Source organism: Megalops cyprinoides, chromosome 1, assembly GCF_013368585.1.
Source record: "Megalops cyprinoides isolate fMegCyp1 chromosome 1, fMegCyp1.pri, whole genome shotgun sequence".
Classification (NCBI taxonomy): domain Eukaryota; kingdom Metazoa; phylum Chordata; class Actinopteri; order Elopiformes; family Megalopidae; genus Megalops; species Megalops cyprinoides.
Window position 1 is genome coordinate 44,340,974 of NC_050583.1, and position 24,509 is coordinate 44,365,482.

Below are 24,509 nucleotides of genomic sequence, written 5' to 3' on the forward strand. Positions count from 1 at the left end.
GCACAGAATTGCCTCAGTTTGTTCATGCATGGAGCTGTTGAAAGGAAAAATGCTAAAAAAAAAAAAAAAAAAAAAAAAAATCATGGCATGGATAGAGTTTCTGGTCTGTAAGCACAAGGAAGATAAAGATGATTTATATATGTTTTTAAAAAAATGTCATTTAAGAGAAAGAGAAAGGTGGGGTACATATTACCAAAATTCCTTTTATTATTGGACCAAATACACCAAATCACTCCATATTTTCAATTTTTTCTGGGGCCCTAGTAAAGCTTTCCAACACTGCTGTGGAGGAGTGGATCTTCCCAGCAATGCAGTAGTGCTGGCCTATGGAAAAATCCTGGCCAGATCACTCTTCATATTCTCTTAGCATAAATGTTTTTTTTTTTTTCTGGTTAACTCAGTGACATTTGTCCCTGCCACTGTCAGTGCTGGGAAACTGATTATCTTTTGTAATGGAGTCCTGCTGAGTAACAACAGATTCTGCAGCTCTAATTCAAAATCCCTGCACTCTCCCACCCTTGATCTCTGTGCTCCAGACCAAGGCCAGCTCAGAAGAGTCATTATAGAGATGCTGACAGCCTCCTTTTTAAAAACAGTGTATAGTTTGATTCGCATGGTTAATGACAGAGAATATCATTAACCAGCTAATAGTGGTACCAGTTGAAAACAGATACTGAAGGGGCAGTCTTTACATAGGCTTTTTGTGGCTTTTTCATCCTGTAGCATCAGTCAGTCAGCAGGTCATTGACTTAGGGACAATATTGTTATTAAGTCTGCTGTGTTGCAGCTAAAAAGAGCATATGTCTACACACATGTGCAGACATTATAGAGTCAACGTATCAGCACCACCCCCAGAACTAAATATAGTACCTGATTGGCTGCCAGTCTGGTCTCAGCTGCATCCTATGTACTTGGCTCTGTCTAACTCTGCATCATGGTCCTACACCCCTCACCCCCCCTCCAACAGTGTGGCTTCTTCAGGCGGGCCAGCAGGAGGGAGATGTACGAGGCTAAGGCCCAGAAGGCTGAGATGAAGATACAGCCTTCTGAGACTGAGAGGCTGACTGAGGACTACTGAGTGGGGAGGCCCAGGGGGCCAATGGCACACCTCACAAGGGCTCCTTGGTAATATGCCCACCAACAGACAGCTTCTCCCCCAAAAGATGAATGCTTTCCTCTATGACTTCAGCTATAAGTTTTCAGCCTCCTGTTTTCTGAAAATGCTGACTTTACTTTTCCTTCCCCAACTCTAACGTTTCACTTATCCTTCTTTTACAGGTTCCTATATATGTACTTTTGTCTGTTTGATTAACATCTCTTCCTTCATCTGACTTTTTTCCTTCCTTGGGAATTTTGGGAAATGCAGTTCTTTTCACTTCACCTGCCTTTCTCTTCTCTGAGATTTCCTATTTGACTACCAGGTGTACCTCCAAAAGCTAAAACCCTTCTTTGTTAAGGTTTACTAAGGCAAAATTTTAGGAGTTCTTAATTTTCTGTTCACAGAAAAGCAGCTTGTAGGAGGATTTTGGCCTGGCATTAAAGCACAAAAAAGTCTATCATGCCAAAGGAATGTGACAATTAAGTCTATGACATATTAGACATCTCATAATGCCCGTAACATAACATGACCATTTCCACAACATTACAGAGACATTGTGGCAGTGTTTTGTGCTTGATGGGTAATAAAATGCAGGCTCTCTTGTCCTCTCCTGTCTGACAGTGCGGCTTCTTCAAGAGGGCCAGCTACTACAGGATAATGCCAAAGTACCATGGTGTGAAAATTCGCAAGGAGGAGCGCTACAAGCTCAGCAAGGGGTTCTTGAGAGAGGACCCAAAAAGGAAACACTGGGTCACCAACTGGACAGAAATGCAGCATTATTACTACTGATCCCAATGACCCTCCCCGATAAGCCGTGGTGATTGGAGCACTGCAGTTTTCCCCGAAATGGAGCTGGATGGGGACACTGGACTTGTGTGGCATCATTCTAGGAACTTTGACCAGTGGTGTACATTACATTCCACATTTGCTTTTGTGTGTGCGAGTCCTCTTGCTGGTTTCTTCAAGACTTTTTTTTTTCCTAGTGCAATATTATCTTAGCTGTTTTGTTGTAAATGGAGACTCAAAATCACAGTGTGGAAAGATAAATGTTGTTAATTGGAAGGGGGTTTAAGTGATTTCCTCTTACGAGACCTGTTTTAGAGCAATCCCAATTGGTTGTGCTTTATTTTCTTACTGTTGTATCTTTCGTGGAAGAGCGATCTGTGCATGTATGTTTTTGTTCCATTTGACAAATGTATAACTTCTTGTTTTCGTACCTGTTCTGATTTAATATTTGATTGTTTCTAATCAGGGGGCCAGGATGGTTTCAGTAGCAAAATTTTGATTTTATGTGAAATATCTTTCTTTTCCTTGTTTTTAATTACATTACATTGCATTAAGTACATTATGTCAGTAAATGTCTCATGTGAAGCGAGCATTTTTTGTTGCTGGCAAAAAGAGTTTTTGTGCTCTTTAGATATTATACTTAGACCATGCAGTGCCAGATAGCCTTAAACTTACTGATTCTGATCAGTAGATCCAAGTGATGCCTGTACCTTAAATGTCCCAAACCCAGTCAAAGACTGAAATGCATGTGAAATGCATGATTGTCATTTTAAGAGGGGAGATTGGTTTGGGAAATAGTTGATGGCTATTACAATATAAAAAGGGAGTTGTGATGTCAGCCTTTTTGCTTTAAATCCCTATACTATTCTGTACATCATGTTCATGTGTTCATATGTTCATCTGTGACCAGTATCAACAATGTGCCTTAGATATATTGATCAGTAATCCTGGTACTGTTTTGTGTCTGTGATATGTACATGCCTCTTAGTGAGGAATCACAGAGGGTACAGCCTTCCTTAGGCTGTGGATTTGGTTGCACTGTGTGCTTATAGTGAGCTTAATTTATGGCTCTAAAGTGCAAGTAGCCCTCATTCATTGTCACTGTCATCTGTATGATTTTTTAAGAACAAGTTTGGGTGCAGTCTGTCACCTGAGTGCAACTTAATGCAAAGACGAGGGGTGGACAGGTACAAGGAAGCAGATGGAGTGAATCAGCCCCTGGTCTGTCTGTTGTATATGTGGCTTGATTTTGATCTGATGCTTTTACAAACACAAGAAACTTACAATAACAGATAAATCCGAATATGCACGGTTTGTCATGGATAGCCATTAGGGCCCTCACAGGTCTCCATGTTAGCAGGTGTGTACAGTATAAGAGACTATTACATGCTATTACATGGTGTGTATTATTGCAGTCATTCTATGGAATTGCAGTAAGTTTGTTTGTGGGAAGCATCGAGCAAAAGGTTGATGCAAACGGCAGTGGTCATCCTGTCACAGTTGGTACTATCCTCTGTTTTTAATTAAACAGATCATCCCTACTGGCCACATTCTCTTCAAATCCACTGCAGGCTGGCCCCAGTGTTCACTGTATATGAGAATCACTGGTAAAACAGTCAATCATGTAAGAAACTAGGCCCATATAAATTGATCAGCATTGAATGATCAAAGGCCTATATGAGCACTGTTTTGACAAGGGGACTGCTCTGGAGTTTCAAGTGGGAAACACATTTTATGACCTAGTAATTTATTTCTCTGTACTGTTTGATTAATTATGTTGGATGTCTGTGGGTTTGACCTGCAATACTCATTATAGTCACAGTCTCAACACTGGACTGGAAGCAGGTTTTAGCTCAAGGGAGCTCTGTGTCATTATGGCCGATTTTTGAAGCTGTGTGACCAGGCTAGGCGGATGTGACATATAGAGTATAGTTTTCAAAAGATTAGGACTGAGCTAAATTTATGCGCCAAATGTTTCATCAGCTGTTTCACATCTGCCAGAGATTTCCTGAGTGAGTGAGACACTCTAAACGTAGATCAGTCTTTTGAGTGTTTTGGATATTTTTACAGACGTGTTTCAGTCATGCTGCTGTAAAGTTGTCTCATGTTAATTCAGGTCTTTCATTCTGGAGTGACAATCAGACATTTATACAACCACTACCTACTGCATGTGGACTTTAACTTTCTCTACAGATGGATGATAATATAGAGGAATTACATTTGGGTGTCATTCCTTTAATATGTTGTCATACAGGGCTCCCTTTAACTAATACACTGCAGTAAAAAGAGGTTGTTTTTGTTTTGTTTTGAGGGAGGGGGTGGGAAGGGAAGGTTGAATGTGTATGGATATACTCAATCACATGATCACCTCTTTTAAAAAAGTAATGAGATGGCTGATATTGTTCTTTTCATGCTGTGGTATTCCAGTGTTAATAAATATTTTTAAAGAAGTGTGCCCTATTGACTGTTCCTCTCTGGCTTAGTCCTGAAACAAATGTCTCTTGAAAGACAAATCTCAAGAAGTACTGAAGACATGAGGCCACTATGTCAGACAGACATCATAATCGGTGAAGTAAGGAAGATCTGTAGATCATAGTGCATTGGCCTATTCCTTAGTTCACATAAAGTACATGTCTGTCTGTTTGAGCAAGGATTTGATATGGGCTCTGCAGAAACTACAATCAGTTTTTGAGGTTTTGAAATTTTGAAAAAGTGGCCTCGTGCTATTTTAAGATATGTTGTGTCAGCAGAACAGGAAGACATTGGTAGAAACTAGTTAAAGGTAATTTTCCTATTAACATTAGGAAGAGAGTTATACACATGCATGCTGTAGCTTGCCAGGATTTGTAGGGGAAGAAGAGGCCCCAAGAGTGTTCATGACCATAAATGGATAAAAATTCAATTGTTGGATATTTGTTTGTTTCTTTCACATTCTTTATGATCCCTTGCAATTAAAATGTCAGTGCAAGTGTTTGGGCTAAAATAATAACAAATATGATCAATTGGTGAAATTTTTTCTATCAAATCATTTTGGACACCTGGTTTTAAAACATGATAAAAAATACCCAGTACTGCCTATGAGGAGCCTGTGTGGGTAACACTTATTAGTTAACATGAACAAATGTATATGTTGTTATTTACACCTTTACAAATGACCAACTAATGTGTGATGACAGTTAATTGTTGTGATATGCATGAACTGATGGTACTTCATCATCAATTCTTCCTCTTTGTGCACCTATGGCCATATAATGGTGTAAAGCATCAACCTAGTTTTGGAACATATTGTATCAACACTTAGTATTCATGTTTTATGTTTTTGTGAACAATTTACCAAGTTTACATTAGTCATGTTTATGCTTTATAAATGTATCAATTAATTATTTATTCATTATAACTACCTTCATTATAACATTACTTAATATTAACCAACGTACCCGTTCTTACTTCTATGGGTGTACTTTATGTGGGTGACAGACCAGACTGGCCATTAGATTGGTGATTAGATTTTTACACTCATCTCTTATACATTTTAATACATTTTTTGTGTATTACAATGTTGATATATAACTTGACAAAAACTATCAGTGTTGAGCAGTCCGCTTCCTCACTGTACACATGAATGTGTTGACCGCTGGAAGTGTGACTCTCTGTCCATATCTTTGACCAAACAAATTTAGAAGAGACATTCTACTTTTATTTCTCCTTATTCTACAAAACATTTGTACATTTATCAAAAGAATCAAATAATTAAAAATGCATAAACAATTTCTGTCTTTACAACCAAGGGATTTAAAATTCCTTTTTGCTCACCATTGAAATATTACAAATAAATTAAGAAACTGTTAGCTTCCTTGCATAGTCAAACAATTTTTTACACAGATTTATAAAAAAAATATACAAAGTAAACAAAACAATGAAGCAGATGGAGAGACATGAATCCAGACAAATACAAACATCCACAAGCGCTGATGGAGGAGGAGGGATTGGGGGGAGGGCCCTAATTTACCTGTTTATTTCAGTTCCACTGTGGAGGAGGACCTTTCATGTTTCTTAGATTTTTTGTAGCTGTAGCCCAGGTAAATGGTGCTGATCAAAAGCAACAGTCCCAGAACAAGCAGGACCCAGGATCCCGCTACTGCAGCAGAGTTGTCCACTCTCATCCCCAGGAAGTCCACCTTCCCATCTCCTGTGGTTTCTGTGACTGGAGGGGATGTCGGGAAAGTTTTAGAACAACACCAAGGTACCAGTTTCTCCTTTGCAAGCTCTCAAGGCAGGAAAATGGACTGGAGGAAACCATATTTCATGTGTATAATAATGGATCATGTGATATCACACATTCATGTGTTGATGGAGAGCTAGAAGCTGCTTGTAAAGCTAGTAAAATTGTATTCTCATCAGCCAGCCCAAGTGAATAGATTATCCAATTATTCAGTGTGCAACAGGCTCGCTATCTGAATCTTGAGAGGGTGTGATTTGCTGGGGTTCAGACTTACTCTTTGGTATCCAATCATATTCGGGCCATCCCAGGATGTCCTGGTTCTTGTTATTTTCCTTCTCCAGCCATTCAATAAGAGGTTTGAAGTATTCAATCAGGGGCAGGGCAGACATGTGCGGCTGGCCAGTGATCATGGCCATGGCCTCAGGCCAAGGCTTGCTGAATCCCAACTTCATCACATCCCTGGAGGACAGACATGTCACACGCACACAGACGTGCTTATACATATGTTCACCTCACTCATGTGTAAACGTGCACCTGTGTGACCAGGAGTATATAATGGGTTCAGAGGTTTCTGAATGGTGTGGGTATGCTCTAAATTATTCATTTCTATAGTCTTGCTGTGAATATTGTAAAACGCAAATGTGATCACTCCATAAACATTAACTTTATCAGAAAAAACAGGGTGCAATTACACGCATTGATGCAAAATTACAACCCAAAATAATCAATAGTGGACATATTTTCCTACAAAGAATAATCCTATTTTGCAACCACAGGGGTAAACTGACATTTCTGAATACCACCAAGTGACCAACTTAAACCCAAATGAGGAGGGAATCATGAAGACAGTATGTTGCTAGGTGATTTTTTTAGTGTACTGTACTCACCCCAGTAACTTCCCAGCAGCCTTCGACTGGTAGATGTCACAGGTGTGGAGCGGGCCTTCATGATTGGCCGCCTTGCACAGAGCCTGGTGGAACTGGAACTGGATGACAAAACTGACAAAGTACCTGAGTGACAGAGAGCAGGCCCTGCTGTTATTTATTTTTCACTGACACCAGGGACACTGTGACGATTACACAGGGCAGCTTAAAAAATCTTTTCCGTCACTCATATCCTTATTATTTAATATTTCTACTTTCAAAGTGTAATTATAAGAATTACAATGTTATGCAAACAGCACAACTGTTGCCATTTTTGGCCAATTATCAAACCTATACAGAACGGAAGACTCCTAAAAAGTGAATATGCTGTAAATCCTGCAAGTATGTATGATTTGCAGATTTAAATATAATCATGTCTTAAGATCATATATCCACACATTAGCTTAATGACAGCCTCTGCTCAGTTGTCTGAGCACCTGACACCTTGTATTATACTCTACCTGACATAAGGGACGTTGGCAGGGATGTGGAACTTGGCGCCTGGGTCAAAGTCCTCCTCTGTACGGGCCACAGGTGGGCACAGTCCTTGGTACTTCAGTCTGAAAGAGAGAGTTGGCTTTGTCAAGTCAGCACAGTGCCATGAGGTGGTGCACAGACAGGGAGACGGAGAGAGGAGGCAGAATGACATGCATGCTGGAGTCTTACCTGAGGTTCCACCACTCCTTGTTGTACTCCTTGTCTGAGATCCGTCCGTCAAACACCTTCCACCTCCATTGGTCCATCAGGTACCCAAAAGGTAGGAAGGCGATCTTGTCCAAGGCAATACTCATCAAGTAGTTAATGTCACTCTCTGTGGACCAGATACAGTTACGGTCACTGTGGCTGGTCCACCAAGACGATTCAAGGATCAGTGCATTAGTGCTCAGCAGATTCAGCCATTTAGGCTGTCCCAGCCTCCAGTGCAAAACTATATAACAGTATATAATCATTATATAAAAAAGCTTGCTTGTATGCTAAGTTATTATTGAGCTGAATAGTTTACCACCACAGGGGATTTGAACTTCATGTGGAAAATGCCTAAGATATCAAAGATTTTACAAATATCGTTGTAAAACTGTGGCCCATATAATGTTACCCTAAAGCCGTATTATAGACAGAGGTTTGTCCTTTATAACTCTTTTGTATCCTTATTTTGTAACAAGCTATATTATCAGTATCCCTAGTTGTGCTCATTTTCTTACAACTAGTGATATTTTCTAGCCCTGTCCTGTGAACTTGCAATAATAAAATCTCACTTAAAGATGAGCCTGGTGTTCAGATACTGAACATTCGAGACCAAGCACATAAGATCTCAAGCTCTGTTGATTGTTGTTCCATTTTCCAACAGGGTACAATATAAGAAAACAAACTGAGTTTATTGGAAGGCTCCTGCATTACTCAGCCTTCACTCTGAGAAGCAGGGTAATTTCATTAAAACGTAATATAGTAAGGTAAAATCACAATGATAATTACGAGGATGTTATGTTCCTTTGTCAGGATATTTGGAAGGCGCTTTGCAATTGCAGACTGAGAACAACCTGTTGTGTGAGGAGGTTCTCCCCAGTTAATTTCAACAATCAACATATGGTATGAAGTCTCATGGCTCATAGCCAATTCATGCAGTAGCTTATGTACATCAGATAAATTCAGCATGTAAACCTATCCCCCAGTAAATTACAAACTGCTGTAAGGGTGACACTTGAGCTCACCATAGTTGTTTTCCACCTTATCCAACAGGCCGATGCTGTGCAGGTGCTTGGGGGTAGAGACTGACAGGGCAAGTACATCACCAATGGCCTCATGGAAGCCAGGGTTGGCGCCATCCCGGAAGGAGATGGGCTGGTCCTTATACTGCAGGAAATACTGCACATGGCCCATCTCGTGGTGGACGGTGATGAGGTCATCCATGGTCACCACAGTGCACTGCTTTATCCTGGTGGAATAAAGGCCATCAATATAGTCCATCACTGCTCCAGACAAGGGTGAGTGCACCCAAGCATCTACACAATGTGGGAGAGGTGCCCCCTCCACTGTACCTGAAGTCCTTGCGGTTGTAGAAGTCCCATGCCGAGGCATGGCACACCACCTTGCGTCCATCCGTGGGCTTCTCGAGCATAGACTTGTCCCAGAACTCAGGGGGCATAGGCAGCAGGCCCAGGGAGGTGAAGAAGCGGTCTGATTCCTGAAACATCTTCTTAGCATTCCAACCCTAAAGATAGTTAAGTTCATACAGTTCACTTGCTTGTGACATCAGCATCACTGCCATCAGTTACCATCAGATGATCACTGGGGGGGCTGATTTACCTTGGCTACCATAGCTGGAGTGGCATCTACTTGTGTGGCATCAGGGTAAGGGATGACCAGGTCCATTATTCCAGACCAGGTCTGGGCCCACATGTTACCTGATAGGAAAAGAAAAAATGTGACCTTATTTTGTGACCTGGCACTGCAAAATAAGAGATATGGCATTTTATATCCTGTATATCTGTGCTGGGGGAGTTGACATTATTCCACTAGGATATTAATTCCAACATATTTCATTTGACGTGTGGTGGAACTGTCAGCTAGACGGTCACAGTGGCCTGTTTTAAAGGTTGTTACATTCTGAAGCACCCCAAGCTCACTGACAGACACACATAGAATACTCATGGACATGGTGGAGAACAAATTCTGAGGATTTAAGACACTAGTGCTCAGAACAAGAAAACCAGGTTGGTGTGTCTGTCTGACAGTCTTAAGACTATAATTGGCCTTACCCAAAAGGTGGGCAGGGATTGGCCCCTTCAGGTTAATACGGCTGGCTCCGTATTTCTTGTAGAGGGCCCTGCGGACATAGGCGTGCACATTGAGGTAAAGGGGCTCAAGCTCCTTCCAGAGCTTTTCCAGGTCCTGCTCAAATGTGGGCGTTTCATACAGGGAGCGCCAGAAGGCCCCATTGTCAGAGTGACCTGCCAGACAGGATGACATGGAGTGAACACTCAGGATGTGCATTGAAGAAGCCCATATGTAACAATGGAAAATTGAAAAACCCATTTAACTTCATTTGAATTGTCATGACATCATGTGCAGCATACCAGGAAAGTTTATAAGGGTAACTATGTTAGCCAGTAATTACTGGTCTTTGCACGGTAAAATTTATAAAAAACCCATAAATTAAAAACTTGCCGGTCAAAATGTCCGGTAATAATGCTCATACAAAACGTAGCTATAACGAAGGCTATCCCTAAATTGCCTGTGTTCTGCCCGTGTCAAGCCTGCCAGCAGAGAGGGGCTTCTCTCTGCAGAATCGAATTAAGATGGTGCTGCGAAGTCATCTGGAGGAGAAGAGACTATGTGCATTGCAAGCTACAAAGACACATTGGACACGTTTGATTTCAAGTCGGCAGCAGAGGACTTTGCCACAATGAATAAAAGGAGAAAATAAAATGTTACTTGGTAGCCTATAGGCTACATTTGACGCCATGTAGGCCTAGTTTTTTTTAAACAGGATACAGATGTTACAGGTTACAGATGTTTCATAATAGCCTACATTTTAAAGGCTAATGTTGAGGTTTTGCTCAATCGTTACTGCTCGTGTTGCTTAATCGTTACTGTTCATTAAATAGTCAAACTGATTTCAGGTCGTTGTCATTCTTTCATCAACCTAGGTGTACATTATATTTGCATTTGTAACTGTTATTGAAACGTGACTGGTAAGTTCCAAATTTGTCCGATAAAATAAATTCTTTCCAGACACCAGATCAGCAAGAAAAAATCCAAGCGGAAATCCTGCTATGTAGATGGAAAAATCTGAAAATTTCCCAACAGCTGTGATCAGCATTAGCCATTCCCCTTTTCATTCACCCTGGCCCTTATGTTGCTTCTGAAAGGTGGTTTCTGGGGCAAGATAAATCCTTTCAAATCCTTACCATTAAGCATGGCAGCCTTGTTGGCCAGCTGCACATATCTCTTGTAGTCATTTCTAAGAATCCTGCCAGAGGCATTGCGCCAGCCCTGCCAGGCGAACAGCAGCTCATCATAGTCCCTTGACTCTGCCATGATTTTGTTGAGGTCTGCAACACAAGGCAGGAACAGTGTAAGCATCAACAGCATCATTATCATTGCTTGAAGAGTACTCTGGCATGTTCTCTGAAAACATGTATATAAACATGTATATAAAAATATGTGATATATATGTATATATTATGTTAACATGTATAGCTAAATTACATATAGCTCAATGTAAAGAGTCAGCTGGGATAATTGAAATAAGACTTGGAAGCTTTTTAAGCTTGGAAGCTGAAATAAGGGAAGCTGGGCTGGAGAGAAAGGTCCAGGGCACACCAAGGTTAGGAGATCTTAATTCAGGCTGTAATTAAAGAATTAAAATGTTGGGCTTTCTGAAAAATGTTTGATAATAAATATTAAGGAAAGTGGTAAATGATACTGATGGATCTGTTACACATCACCATCCTACCCCAGTAAGACAGGAGCAATCTTAAAAAATTAACCACTTTGCAGCGAGGAAGTGAGGTCATCTGCAATACATCATGCTGAGCAGTCATTCTACAGACATCTTTTCTTGGTTTTGGCATATTCAGTCTGTATTCTCTGCCATTACGGAGTGACACATTGTCAAATAAATTGTCTAAATCATGACTTGAGCACAGTTGCTAGCCACAACCTTAATGTCCTGAGCCCATATGCAGTAAATCCTGTGTTCAGCTCTACAAATTGGCTTAAGCCTATTCATAAGGATGCTATGGGTAGCAAAGAATTGGGGTGAACTTTCAGACAAAAAACTGTAAGCTTTATGTTTTAGCTAGAAAAGCCATTTGATGTTAATGAATGAACATATTTACGTCACATTTCGTTAGAATAGAATTAGAATAAACCCATACTCCATCAGCACTGAACAAATCATGGGTCTTGACAAGGCACATAGATCAAGTAGGTTCATGTTTGTGGACACAGTAGTTTAACAACCCATCTAGAGTTTCTTTCTGCATAAATGATCAGCCTTTTGACTGAAAAACAATACAATGATTTTGTCACATGTTATGTGGTCATTCTCACCAAAAGATTGCAGGTCAGCACCTAAAACAAGGCAAAGGGGTCAAAGACTGTGTCCAAGGTGTGATGGGCGCTGTGAATTTTGACTGATCTGGAGGTGTGAAATAGTCCGCTTGAGGGGTTCAACAGTAGAACTGTCCATTGGTTGTGTGGGAAACTCACCTGGGTCCAGAGGGTGGCACCTTCCATCCTCTCGGCATGCTTCTGCTACACTGTACTTAGTCTCCATGGTAGCTAACAGGTTGTTGTACTGAAAAAAAGGTAGAGGTGGACATTTACAACCTCTCTATAGTCAAACCCACAGACTGCACTCATGACAGAGTGATCACAATTTGGTCTCAGACACATTGCTTTCTTGCCTACAATACTCTCAGAGTACAGTATTTTTTTTTTTTTTTATAATTTCTGGAATTCCAAGAAAGATAAACTCTGTATGTTGCATCACGGCTATGAATATATTCTAAGCCTGTGTATCATATGGAGGAATAATCAGCTTCCTGTTGTAATATTTTTTGAGAGAAAACATCAGTGCTGTGTGTATATAGCTACATTGTTCTCCTACCTCCTTCAGCTCATCCTCTGGGAGCCCGGCCCGCTCAATGTCACTCAGTTTCTTTAGTATGCGCTTCACTGAAGGATCCTGGAAGTCTGTGGGGTCAAACTTACGTGCTTCCAGCCCATATGTGTTTGTGTGGTTGGACATCTCCAGGTTCTTCTGCAACTGTAGGGGAAAAGGAAGTCAAACTAAGTGGGTGAAGTGGAAAGGGGAGTCATTCTGTTGAAAATAAATGCTTATTTCTCAAGATCCCTACTCAAGTGACACTTTATGTTATGCTATAAAAGCCACATCTGGACTGCTCCATCATAATTCCTCAAGTAAACCATGTGGACACAAATTTAATGACTTCAATACACAAATGAATAAGTATGCCGACATCTTGGCAGCACTGAGTCATCAAAGAGAGCTGTGCGTGAGAGGCTCTTTTGAGTCAGATGAGACAGTACTTACCATGATCTGCTTGTTCTCATCATTGATATTGGTGTTGTAGGCCCAGGAAGCCTCAGTGTACGCATTCCACACCTTCTCTGCAGTGCTGTTGAACTCTGCCAGGAACTCTTTGGCCTTCACCTCATCCGAAATCTTATCTGGAGGGAAATGAGAATAATTCAAAGAGTCATGTTGAGCGAGTTCTTGTTTGAATTTATCATGCACTAAAATTCTACATCATCTATTAGGAGACCCACCTTTTCATGCCATATGGAAACATTTCTAAAACTGCTAAAGTCATTATCTGGACCTTTGAAAATAGAGTCCTGTGGTCCACAAAGAGGCTATGACAAAGTCATGTTACTTTCAGCCAGAATAACCACAGGGTGACACAATTGATTGTTGAAGGGTTTGCTGTTAAGACAAGGAGATTTCTAAACTGCCCATGGTCATTTCCACTGAATCACCACTAGTTCCCACAACACAACAGGTAGACACTTCCTAAGATGGGCTAACAGTAAGCTCTGACAGTCAGAATACTTGTGCTTTTGTCTTACCAATGTCCTCAGGATATCCTTCAGGCACTGGGGGCCTCCACTCGAAGTCAGGCCAGCCCAGAACCTCGTTCTTGTTTTGCTCTTTCAGCCAGACTATTATGGGTTCAAAATACTTCATCAGGGAGCTGGCATTCATCTTGTCGGTACCCAGGGCCTCCTGCAACACCTGCGGCCAGGGCTTTGAAGAGCCAGCACTGAGGACCTTCCTGTATCAACCCAGCCAAGAAACTGCACTTCAGCACACAGTGAATTGTAATAGACATTATTGTGAGTTCAGTAAAGACATAACAGAAATATAAGGTTCCGACTCCTTTCATTTGGGGAATCGATATATCTACAGCGTTAACCAGATTCTGCTTTTGCAATTGATTCCAGTCAAATAGATCACTCTGGCTGATTGCAAAGTTAAATGAGGTAAAGCTGAGTTTTGTTGGAGTCCAAACTCTGACTATAAAAGGGAAGTTGAAGAATCTCTTGGAGGAGGTGTGGGCTCATTTAATTAGGGTTCCTTCCACCTACGCAAGAATAGCTCCTGCTTCTTTAGACCGGTAGATATCACATTTGTGCAGAGGTCCTTCTTGCTTGGCTGCCTCACACAGTTTCTCATGGAATTGGAACTGCAGGATGAAGCTCACAAAGTATCTGTGAGGAAACAGAGATGTATGCAGACCAATGACTGCAGCAAATGCACCATTTGAACCCAAGATAGTGGACACACTTTACAGTGAAATGTTTTCAACTACCTTATTAAATAGAAAGTTGCTTTCAAAATGCTTAGCTGAACAATTTAAAAAGTTACTGAAAATCCTTAGTCATACTGCAAGTGGGGAGGTTTGATCAGGAATTATACCTGATGTATGGTGTGTTTCCAGGTATGTGGTATTTGGCTCCAGCATCAAAGTGCTCCTCTGTCCGTTTAGTTGGTGGACATATCCCTTGATATTTGGTTCTACAAGGAAGAAATTATAAAAATAAAATCCTCACATAACCCTCCTCCAGCCATCAGCTAGAATCAGGCATGATAATTACCAACAGATACATATATTGAAACTCCTATGGCAAATTACTGTGGTTTACCAAATTTCAATTAAAACAGCTATTTACTGGTATGCTCATTATCAAAGTCTCCTCAAGTGATTTTGAAAGAAACACAAACTCCCTCAAGGCCCACCTCAGGTACCACCACTCAGCATTGTAGTTTTCAGGGGGTGTGCGGCCACTGAACACCCCCCATCGCCACTGGTCAATGAGGTATCCAAAGGGCAGGAAGGCCATCTTCTCCAGGGCCATCTTCAACAAGTAGTTGATGTCACTCTCTGCCGAGAAAAAGTACAGGTTAAAAAACCTGGAAACAATTAGATTAACGGAACAACGAATAATGCACAGAAATGGAGGGAAGAAGAATAATGACAGGTATAGAAACCAAAGAAACAAATGACGGCCAACAGAATAACATTTGAGACTGGTCTCTGTACCATTGTCATCAGTTACTTTGTCCAGCAGTCCAATCTCACGCAGGTGCTTAGGTGTGGAGACAGAGAGGGACAGAACGTCACCGACTGCCTCATGGAAACCAGGATTAGCACCTCCACGGAAGCTGACGGGCTGGTCTTTGTATTGCAGGTAGTACTCAATGTGGCCCATCTCATGATGCACAGTGAACAGCTGCTCCATAGTCACTGTGGTGCACTGTTTTATTCTGTGTGCAGGGGAAGAATATACAAGTTACAGACCCACAATCCCCCGATACATTAAATTATATTTAATTGCTTTGTAGCTTCCCCTTTAATAACAGGACTCTAACAATATCACAACTTATGCATATAGTGCTGTAACATTCACTTGGCATCACTGATGGTACTGATCTCATTTGCTTAATTACAGGTGATAGAGTAACTGGGCCTTGTTGGGAGACCTCTCCCCATAATCAACCTACCCTGCCTGGCATAATAAAGGGTTCTCAACACAGGGCATTTTCTAAAAAGAACTGAGCAACCAGAGCCCATCCTCCATTCTTATTAGAAAAAAGGCCAATCAAAACACGTTTGGCCCCACATTCCCTTTATCTATGAAGAACACATTTTTATCTGTTATTCTAGAATTTATTTTAATTGGATTAGCCCTGACTGCTCAGCTAATTTTACATCACTTCACATTGCCTTGCTATAGGCGTCAGTCCAGAGCTCACCTGAAGTCCTGGCGGTTGTAGAAGTCCCAGGCTGAGGCATGGCACACCACCTCCCGACCATCTGTAGGCTTTTCAAGCATGGACTTATCCCAGAATTTCTGGGGCATTTCAATCAGACCAAGGGAGGTGAAGAACTCCTCTGACACCCGGAACATGTGAGTGGCATTCCAATTCTGCAATCACATTCACCTCTTTAGCAAACTAAACCAAGGAGGAGTTCCTGCTTCATGTTCACAATGTGTGTGTGTGTGTGTGTATGTGTGTTCAGGGAGTCATTTAAAATGCTCAAGTGAATGCTTGAGAATGCTTGAGAATCTGCACCTTGCTGAAAATCTCAGCAGTTTCCTCAAACTCCCTCATACCTGACCCAACACTGTCAAAAGCAGGCTGAGCCTGAGGCCTGCAGAGTAGTAATAGTATGCACTCCTGAGACAAAGATATAAGATAATAATAGAAGTGGAAAAACTTACTTTTGCCACCATGGCATCTGTTACATCGACATTGGGTTTACCAGGGAAGGGGATCATCATGTCATAGATATTGTTCCAGGTTTGTGCCCACATGTTTCCTGAGGATCAATAATAAGTGAAACACAAAATTAGAAAAAGGCCCAGCAGAGTGGACTAAAATGACTGCTGTACAAAGGCATATAGTGGTAATAAAAATGTGCCTGTTAGGACATTATGATGTATTTCACTGACAGACATATGGATTACAAGCAGTAGCAGATGGATTGCATGATGGGTCAGGCTTGCTATAGAGGTCTACTGAGCTGACCTACCCAGCAGGTGGGCAGGGATTGGTCCTCTGAGGTTGATGTACTTGGGGCCATAGTGATTGTAGAGCTTGCGGCGCACAAAGGCATGCAAGTTCAAGTAGAGGGGCTCCAGCTGCTTGTAAAGGTTTTCCAGGTCATTCTCAAAGGTGGGCGAGTCGTACCAGGAACGCCAGTAGGCTCCAGTGTCAGCAAAGTCTGAGGAATGCATTTGAAAAACAATGAAATGCAAGCCCTGGAATTTCAGGCCCATTTCTCTCTCTCTTTCCCTTTCTCTATCTCACAGGCCCACGTTGTGAATTCACAGTTGACATAGTTGGTAGCTATCTTACATAACAAGGGAGCATTCCTATCCACGAACACACTTCCCACTGCATCAGATTAAAAGTAGAGGTCTGACAGTAGTTCCATATATTTCTCTCCCATTTACTGGCTATTTGCATCACATTGATTACCTGGTGTTAGTGCCACTTAACCACTACTAACTCTTCTACTGACACTACACAACTGTGACAACTACAACTTTACAACTAGCATCACACAGCTATTAGCCACCCCAGTATTCTTGCCACAAGTTGTACAACTACAATTCCGAGGTTTTTAGTCCTATCTAATCGCAAGTTTATTTTTATATGCTGGCTTTGTCCTGAATTTCAATCCTGTGATGTGTTATGACTCCAAATGTATTTGTGCACATTGTGTGCTATCCTGGTATTCTGTTCAGAATTGTATAATGTTCTTACTGTCCATTTGAGAGGCCTTGTTGCTGAGCTCCACAAAGTCTGGGTAGACCTTTTTGAGGGGCACGCCAGAACTATTGTGCCATCCCTCCCATGCATACAGCAGCTTCTTGTAGCTCCGAGAAGTTGCCATGATGTCAGTCAGCTCTGTGGAGAAAATTCCAATGTTAGAAAACTGGAAGAGTAGCATTCATGAGAAAAAAAACTTGCAGGCTCTCTGAGACTTGTGTATCCTGCATGCACAGTCCTCAACATGTATGGCAACATAGGACCATTTCTGTCCTTCACTTCCCTTCCCTCTGCCCTAATCAGAGAAAACACCATTATGTTGTTTTTTTTTTTTTCCTGAGACAATAATGCAATAATTGAGACTGTATCCCCTGAAGATTCTTGTTGTTTACTATCATAATCATTTTGAATGCTTTGTTATGACTACACAGAACAATCTAATGCAGAATGTGTCCCTATCCCACCCAATGTTTGTGTTGGCACTGCTTGAAAGAAAGTAAACCCTCTAAGGGGATCTTAACTGTCATTACAATTTGCTATTGCCCAGGCTGTATAAACCAATGGACTTTATACAGTAAATCAGCATACTGTTGACCACTTAATAATGGTTTGGATGATGTGAGGGATTAAAGTGTGTAATTATTACATTTACAAACATGGAATATAACAATCAACAATAGTCAGTATTAACATTGTTCATAAAAAATATGTAATTAACTATTAAGTAGATCATAATGACAAGTTTTTACACAATAGCGTTTCAAAATATTCTTTTGTTGTGAATTGGTGTAGCTACAATTTAGTTGGGACACATATAAGAGACAGAGCACAAACCATTGCGTTTTCAAAATTAAACATGCAATTTACAGAGAGTGTTTGATGAGTTGAATGACCATGGTGCACTCTGCTACTCAATGAAAGCCACTTGGACATTTTAGCTTGCTACTTGTGTCCTTCATGTTTGAAATACTTTCTCTAGAGGCCTCTCCACAGCAATTTACCTTTTCCTGTTTTTTTCCTTTTTGAAGTTGGTGCAATCTTCCTGCTAGGTTATCATGATTTAAAGACCTACAAACCCTCATCCCCTACAAACCCTCATCTCCAAAGTTTCTGTTTTTCTTTTGTTCTTTCCAATTTTCAGCAGTGAATTTTCAGTGCCACATTTCTTAAAAAAACAACTGGTTGCATAAATACATAAAACACAAGACAACATAGCAACAACGCTACAAAGATACAAGGGATAAAGAGCTGCAAAAGAAACAACACATCATTAAACTGTTCTCTCAATCTGGATACTCAGATCCTGAACAGCTTACATTAATTTAATTTTTGCGATACATGGTGAACTGGTGAACAGAATTAGCTGGAAGTGTTTATGTCGCTAAAACATTGCAGCAGCGATTACTCTAATACCCAGTTAGTGTGCAATTTCAACTTTACAACACTACAAGCGACCAAAACATAAGCAGTGCTGGAGAACTAAGAACACTTACCAGGCTCCAGAGACCAGCATTTGTCTGTCACTCCAGGTGGGCACACTTTGGCAGTAGAGTAGATACTGTCCATTTGGCTGAGAATGGAGTTGTACTGAAATCAAGAACAAATTAGTTACCCCAATCATGGGGTAGAATACATAACATAAGCCTTGAAGCTATACACTCCATGGTATAGATCTAAGCAACACATTTCTAAATATAAAAGGTATGCCATAATATTCCTTACATGCAGTTAATGACCTGACCATGATTAAAGAGAGCAAACAGTAGAGGAGTGACTCTGGTGAATGAATACTGCATGATACAGGTCAGTACAGTACAGTAAAGACTGTGTGTGGATAGACTGTGGACCAATATATAGAGACTGTGAGTAAGACACAGTGGGTCAATATATAAAGATTGTGGGTCAGTAATAAGAACTGTTCACAAGTGTTGCAAACTCACCCTCTCTCTTTCCACTTGGGGCAGGTTGGCAGCTCCCAGGACAGTGATCTTCTTGATGATCTTCTTCAGGTCAGTGTTATTGAAACTGTCCATTAAGGTCTCACTGAAGAGCTGCTTGCCTTTCTTTCCCCAGGCCTCTGTAAAGGCCTGCTCATCCAGAGAGGCCTTTATCTGCAGAGACAGGTAGGGATTTATAAAAGATCATGGCCACATCATTTCAGCAAGAACAGCATTCCCTTTTGAGATGGTGTGATGTGTTGCCACATCTGGATGTGGTCTATATTGCCAATTACAACACTATCCACAGGATCCAAACCCCCTGTGGTGCATACGTCATAAGAGGGCATTTTGCAAAGCCACTGCTTGTGCCTGTCATATGTCAATCACGTATACAGCAAGCCTGATTTTTGCCATCCTTACACATACACACACACACCTATAATTGGACCAAAAAAACATATTGTCATCAAACTGACAACACAAATCACATATACAGCCAAAAACCACAGCATGCTGTGTGGCAGTTATGATCACAACAATGGGTGTGCTTTTTCGCCTCCTTGTCACAGCAGCAGACAGGCTCTGTCAGATAGAAGCTGAGGGGAGAACAAAGGAGGAGCCCTGTATCCAGTTAGGAGTGCATTGCCGTGGTGGTGCCTTCAGCAGTCTGCATAACAAACAGACCACGCCATGAACGTGTGTGACCCTGAGCTCAGGGATGGAGAGTAGAAGGCCTTCTGTTCCTCTTACTGACCCAGGCCTGGGGGAAGGGGCGAGCATGCAGATTATTGCTAGGATGCATTGGTACTGGCACCACAATGGATTTACTTTTACTTTACTTTTGGGCAATGCATGTACACAGTGCAAAAAGTCATTCCTATTCCCTTCTGATTGTAATTCATCAACCTTTTTTGCAGTACAAGGACAAAAAAGTGCACATTTTTTTGCTCCACCCCAGCCCTTTTCCCTGAGTTAAGTTCTCTGTATTTTGAATGAACTTGAGATTGTTCTGTCAGATGGCTCTGCAAACCATTGATTCTTCTTCTTATTATTATTATTGTACATAATAATAACAACAAAACAACAACAACAATAATAATAGTAATAATAATAATAATAAGAATGTGTTAAATGCATTTAAGGCATTTAGAGGAGGTTTGTATGTAAAATACAACGCCACAATTATGACTGCAAACATAAAGTGAGACACAAGGTGAAAGAATTCAGGTACAATATTGCACATATTCAATAATTAAATTATGAGTGACAACATAGAATTACAATTAAGATCCAATCAAGATGCACATCTAGTGCAACACAGCTACCCACAGCTACTATACCCTGACTGATGAGTGAGACAAGCTTGTTCATGAAAATGTTGCTGTTCAGGAGAGATTTAAGAGGAAAGAAGGTCATCCAACTTTATGGCTATGGGTAGGAAATTCCACACCTTGGGAACTACTAGACCAAAGACCCTACCACCCATGGTGCACAGAAGAGTAGTAGGCAAGCCTTCCTGAGACAGAGGACCAGGTGTGGACCAGCTTGTATTAATGACATAGTTGACAAGAGTAGTATGGGGTAGAACCTCAAACACCCTTGCATGTAGATATGAGGAGCTTGTTGTTAGTAATGAACTTCATAGGTCACTAATGTAAATTAAAAAGAGTAAGTGTAATGTGATCCTTTCTAGAGATGTGGGTGACAGTACATTGGGTGGGTGGCAGCAGTACTCTGGACTTCCAGGAGCTGTAACAGAAGACTGGCAAAAACTCAGTTTATTCTTATATAGTGTTCATAATTGTACAGACCTTTCAATGTTTAACTTTTTCTCCTTTCATGACATTCACTCATTTATGTGACTATGCACCAGCAACTACTATATTGCTCTCTGTCAGCAGATTCATATTCAGACGCCCTTTAACGGAGATATGAAAAACAAAATATATGGTTCATTATTATGTCTACATGTTTACCTGTCTACATTTAAATGAACTAAGATTTGCTATCATAGTTTCAAAAAGAAAAGACACATGGAACACTATGGTTTATGTTAAATGGTTTATGGTTTCAAAGTTAAAAGTAAGGCAAGTATGTGCCTGGAAATCTGAGCTAGGACAGATTCAAGCACCTGGAAACCAAGCCACAGGCTTCAATCAGCCCTCCAGCTTCAGCTCTCCCATCCTGCATCCCTTACAGAATGCTCCAACTGGGTGGCCCTGTGCTGCCCTGTTAAGGAGCCAGACTTGTGTGTTTTGTCAAGGGGCACTGGGTTTTCAATGCAGCACTTGTCAACATAACTCAGGAGCAGCTCAAAAACAATGTCTGTTGATACTAGACATGATACAGCAGCAGCAGCAGTTCCTGGACACTGGTGTTACTGGGCGTCTTATCTGTCTGCTGTCCACAGCCTCTGATTAAATGTGGGAAGACAGGGAAGCCAGTGATGCTGCTGTGGTATCAACTATGACCTCTCTCTCACACCCATGTGGTCACACACCCAGTGCTTGCACACTTCTCCATACTGCCTACGATAAAGATAAGAGGGCTGTGATCACTCCTTTCTCTCAGGGCCAGAGTGCATGTTCTTGCTTCATTGTGAATGTTTAATTTTGGTAGACTTGACTCAACATGTACATGGTTCACAATGGTGCACTGTGCCACTGATAACCATTAATCTAAAGATCACATCTAAAAAGAATGAAGTTAATTTGTAAATCAAAAAAGGAAAGGGAAATTCTCCATTTTGACATTCGGTTGGAGGACTTGTTCTTCAGGAATCACCTACATGAGCTTACAAAACAACTTTGCCATTCAGGAATTCCCAGACAAATATAAAAGCAACACAAATCTTTTCAAAGTCGGAGGAATGTTCTTTGTGGCACTAGTCTGTTTCAGACTAGTCCTTCACCTCCATCACAGCACACATTTTATGGTCCAAGGTCTCTCTTTTTGAGTACTGTAAATGTTTGAAAGGATCCGATGATTGGTTGCTTCCAGCACAGCTTTTTGAGGGTTTTATTTTTAGATCCTCATCAGGAATCAGGAACCCTCTTTTCAACAGTAATGACATTTGATTTGGAAGTTCTCTTTCTAGTAGTCACATTGCAATTGTGTGTGTGTGTGTGTGTGTGCGCGCGTGTGTGTGTGTGTGTGTGCGTGTGTGTGTATATTGTATGTATTGTATATATATATATTCTATTATGACCAGATATTCAGCTCCTAAATCTTAAATTCCCTCCATCCACTATCCAGGATGTTCCAGGTGGCTGTATATTCACAATGAGCCTGCTATGCGATTGATCAGATTTAAGTCTTTTAAATTTCACATGATGCAAATGTGTGCAGAGCAATTACAGTTAGAGAGACAAATGAGGACTTTGAACTTCAAACTCAGGCTCATGACTAAGTTTTAACAGAATAGAGTATATGATTTGCCCCGAGATTCAGACTAAGTCTAACCAAGATGCATTATTTTAATCAACACTGCAAAACACCATAGAGCCATAAAAAAGGACCACAGACACTTGAAAGTCTGCCAACCACAACAGTACAGCTATGACATTATATGGCTTATAATGAACGATGTCTGGTGCTTGACGGTCCATTACATGCTGCACATAGTACTGAATCAATTTGCTGTGTACAGCCACGTCTCTACTACTGAATCAACATTAGTCAGAGGTCACACCTGCACTGTCCAACATGTCATTTGGACTCCCTTCGGTCATTAGGTCATGGGCCACGTCTCTCCTTTGTAAGCTGAGCTGGCTCTGTAATGCAGTGTTGTCACAGCTGCCGGGTGTGACGAGCCCACTGCAGAGGTGGTCAGTGCCTCCTGTGAGAGATTCAGTTTCCTCTCAGGTGGCGCAGGATTAAACCAATGTGCATCTCCTCTGTTTTGGTGATTCCTGTAACACTTTTGTCGGCTTCCCAGTTCCCTGTTCCCCATTCCCTGGCACCCCCGCAGTCCTCTCTCACCCCATCTGTTGAGGCTTGTGTTGATTACCATCCCCCCACACACACACATTGGGAGTTTATATGGGTGCAGCTAACTGTGGCATGTGTTTTCGTTTCGCTTTGCCCTGTCAACTGGATTGCACGGAAGTATTAATGCGCCGTGTACATTCATTCGCCGCGAGCTGAATTGGAGTGGGATGCACAGTGAAACGTTGCATGGAGAGAGGCGCAGCCTGTGCGATGCCAGTGACTTCCAGGTAATTGTCATTCTGCCTGCCTGTAATTTCACACTTTAGTCTCAGTGAAGTGGCTGTACCTCACCGCTGTATGTGTGAAACAATGACAGCCCCTGTCCTCAAACCCCATTACCTTATCTTCTGATTATTTTAGAAGCACACCAGCTTTTGAATGGCTGAATTGGTGTTATGAGTGCACAGAGGTGCATAATCTGCTGCACTACAGTTGTCAGGAGGACAGCAGAACAGATTTAGTGACAGCTTAAGAAAAGCCTGTCATGCACAGAAGCCAAGGTACTAGCAACATCTAACTGAAACAACTAGTCAGCAATGTATCTGAAATGGTCAGGGTTAGACCCTAAGCTGTCAGTTGCATTAAATGAATATGCATAGATTTCGTACACTGTAGCATGTATTCATTTTTGCAAGTCAGTGAATAGATTGTGCAGATGCATTGGAGATTGTAGCCTTACCTGTTGTTGGGAGTTGTAGTCAGTCAGGTTGGTGTTGTAAATCCAACTGGCACTGGTGCTGGCAAAGAAGACCTCTTCAGCAGTGGTGTTGTATTGGCTTACAAACAGTTCTGCCCCATCCTCATTTGAGCTGAAATCCCCAGGCAACCAGTGGGAAGGTATGGCATGGGAAACTACCAGGAAGGGCAAAAACACCACTGCCCAAAGCATGTTCTTCCTCCTCTGTCCAACTGGGATGGCAAGAAAAAGGAAAACTGTGAAAAAAGAGAAAAGTGAAGAGTGAAAAAAGAGCTGCTGTGGTGCGTACTCCTCCTCTGGGCTGTTTGATCTGTGGGCCCTCTGCTGAACTGCCTGTCCCTCCTGCCTCTCTCTCTCTCTCTCTTACACACACACACAAATGCTGATCCGCCACAGCCAGCTCCTTTTTAAGTGCCAGTTTAACCCAACCCACACTTTCTGCAGCCTTCCCCTTGCAAGTTCCCAGCAGCACGATCCCTTATGGTATCTCTCCCTCTTTCTGTCCTTCCCTCCTTCCCACTGTACCTTCCTGTCTCCTCGCTG

General features: G+C 41.5%; 2 protein-coding genes across 3 annotated transcripts in view; one reads left to right on the forward strand and one right to left on the reverse strand.

Moving 5' to 3' along the window:
* itga3b (integrin, alpha 3b) overlaps positions 1–2,354 on the forward strand; it is a 43,970-nt gene extending 41,616 nt beyond the window's left edge. The window contains exons 25-26 of one of the 2 annotated variants that reach the window (XM_036550978.1): positions 968–1,125; positions 1,721–1,798. In XM_036550978.1, coding sequence (XP_036406871.1) covers positions 968–1,078 — 111 coding nt within the window. In that variant the 3' untranslated portion in view covers positions 1,079–1,125; positions 1,721–1,798. Of the gene's footprint in view, positions 1–967; positions 1,126–1,720 lie in introns of both variants that reach the window. The other variant, XM_036550971.1, reaches the window with a different exon arrangement.
* Positions 2,355–5,857: 3,503 nt separating this feature from the next.
* On the reverse strand, positions 5,858–24,191 carry ace (angiotensin I converting enzyme (peptidyl-dipeptidase A) 1). The gene is made up of 25 exons (XM_036537986.1): positions 23,949–24,191; positions 19,280–19,450; positions 18,833–18,926; positions 17,334–17,477; positions 16,597–16,788; positions 16,286–16,383; positions 15,816–15,988; positions 15,103–15,326; positions 14,799–14,943; positions 14,478–14,576; positions 14,147–14,269; positions 13,628–13,833; positions 13,092–13,228; positions 12,645–12,803; positions 12,245–12,332; positions 10,939–11,082; positions 9,787–9,978; positions 9,335–9,432; positions 9,067–9,239; positions 8,740–8,963; positions 7,697–7,841; positions 7,492–7,590; positions 6,995–7,117; positions 6,382–6,566; positions 5,858–6,089 (listed from the first exon to the last, which is right to left on the reverse strand). The coding sequence occupies exons 1-25, from the start codon at positions 24,156–24,158 to the stop codon at positions 5,899–5,901; spliced, it is 3,837 nt and encodes a 1,278-aa protein (XP_036393879.1). The 5' UTR covers positions 24,159–24,191; the 3' UTR covers positions 5,858–5,898.
* Positions 24,192–24,509: the final 318 nt, after the last annotated feature.

Excerpts from the sequence above, each read along its gene's own strand:
- ace (XM_036537986.1), bottom strand. The coding sequence starts at position 24,158 with ATGCTTTGGGCAGTGGTGTTTTTGCCCTTCCTGGTAGTTTCCCATGCC. Across the intron at positions 15,327-15,815 it reads TACAACCGCCAGGACTTCAG|AATAAAACAGTGCACCACAG; the intron begins GTGAGCTCTGGA and ends CCCTGCACACAG. Across the intron at positions 9,240-9,334 it reads CTCCAGCTATGGTAGCCAAG|GGTTGGAATGCTAAGAAGAT; the intron begins GTAAATCAGCCC and ends AACTATCTTTAG.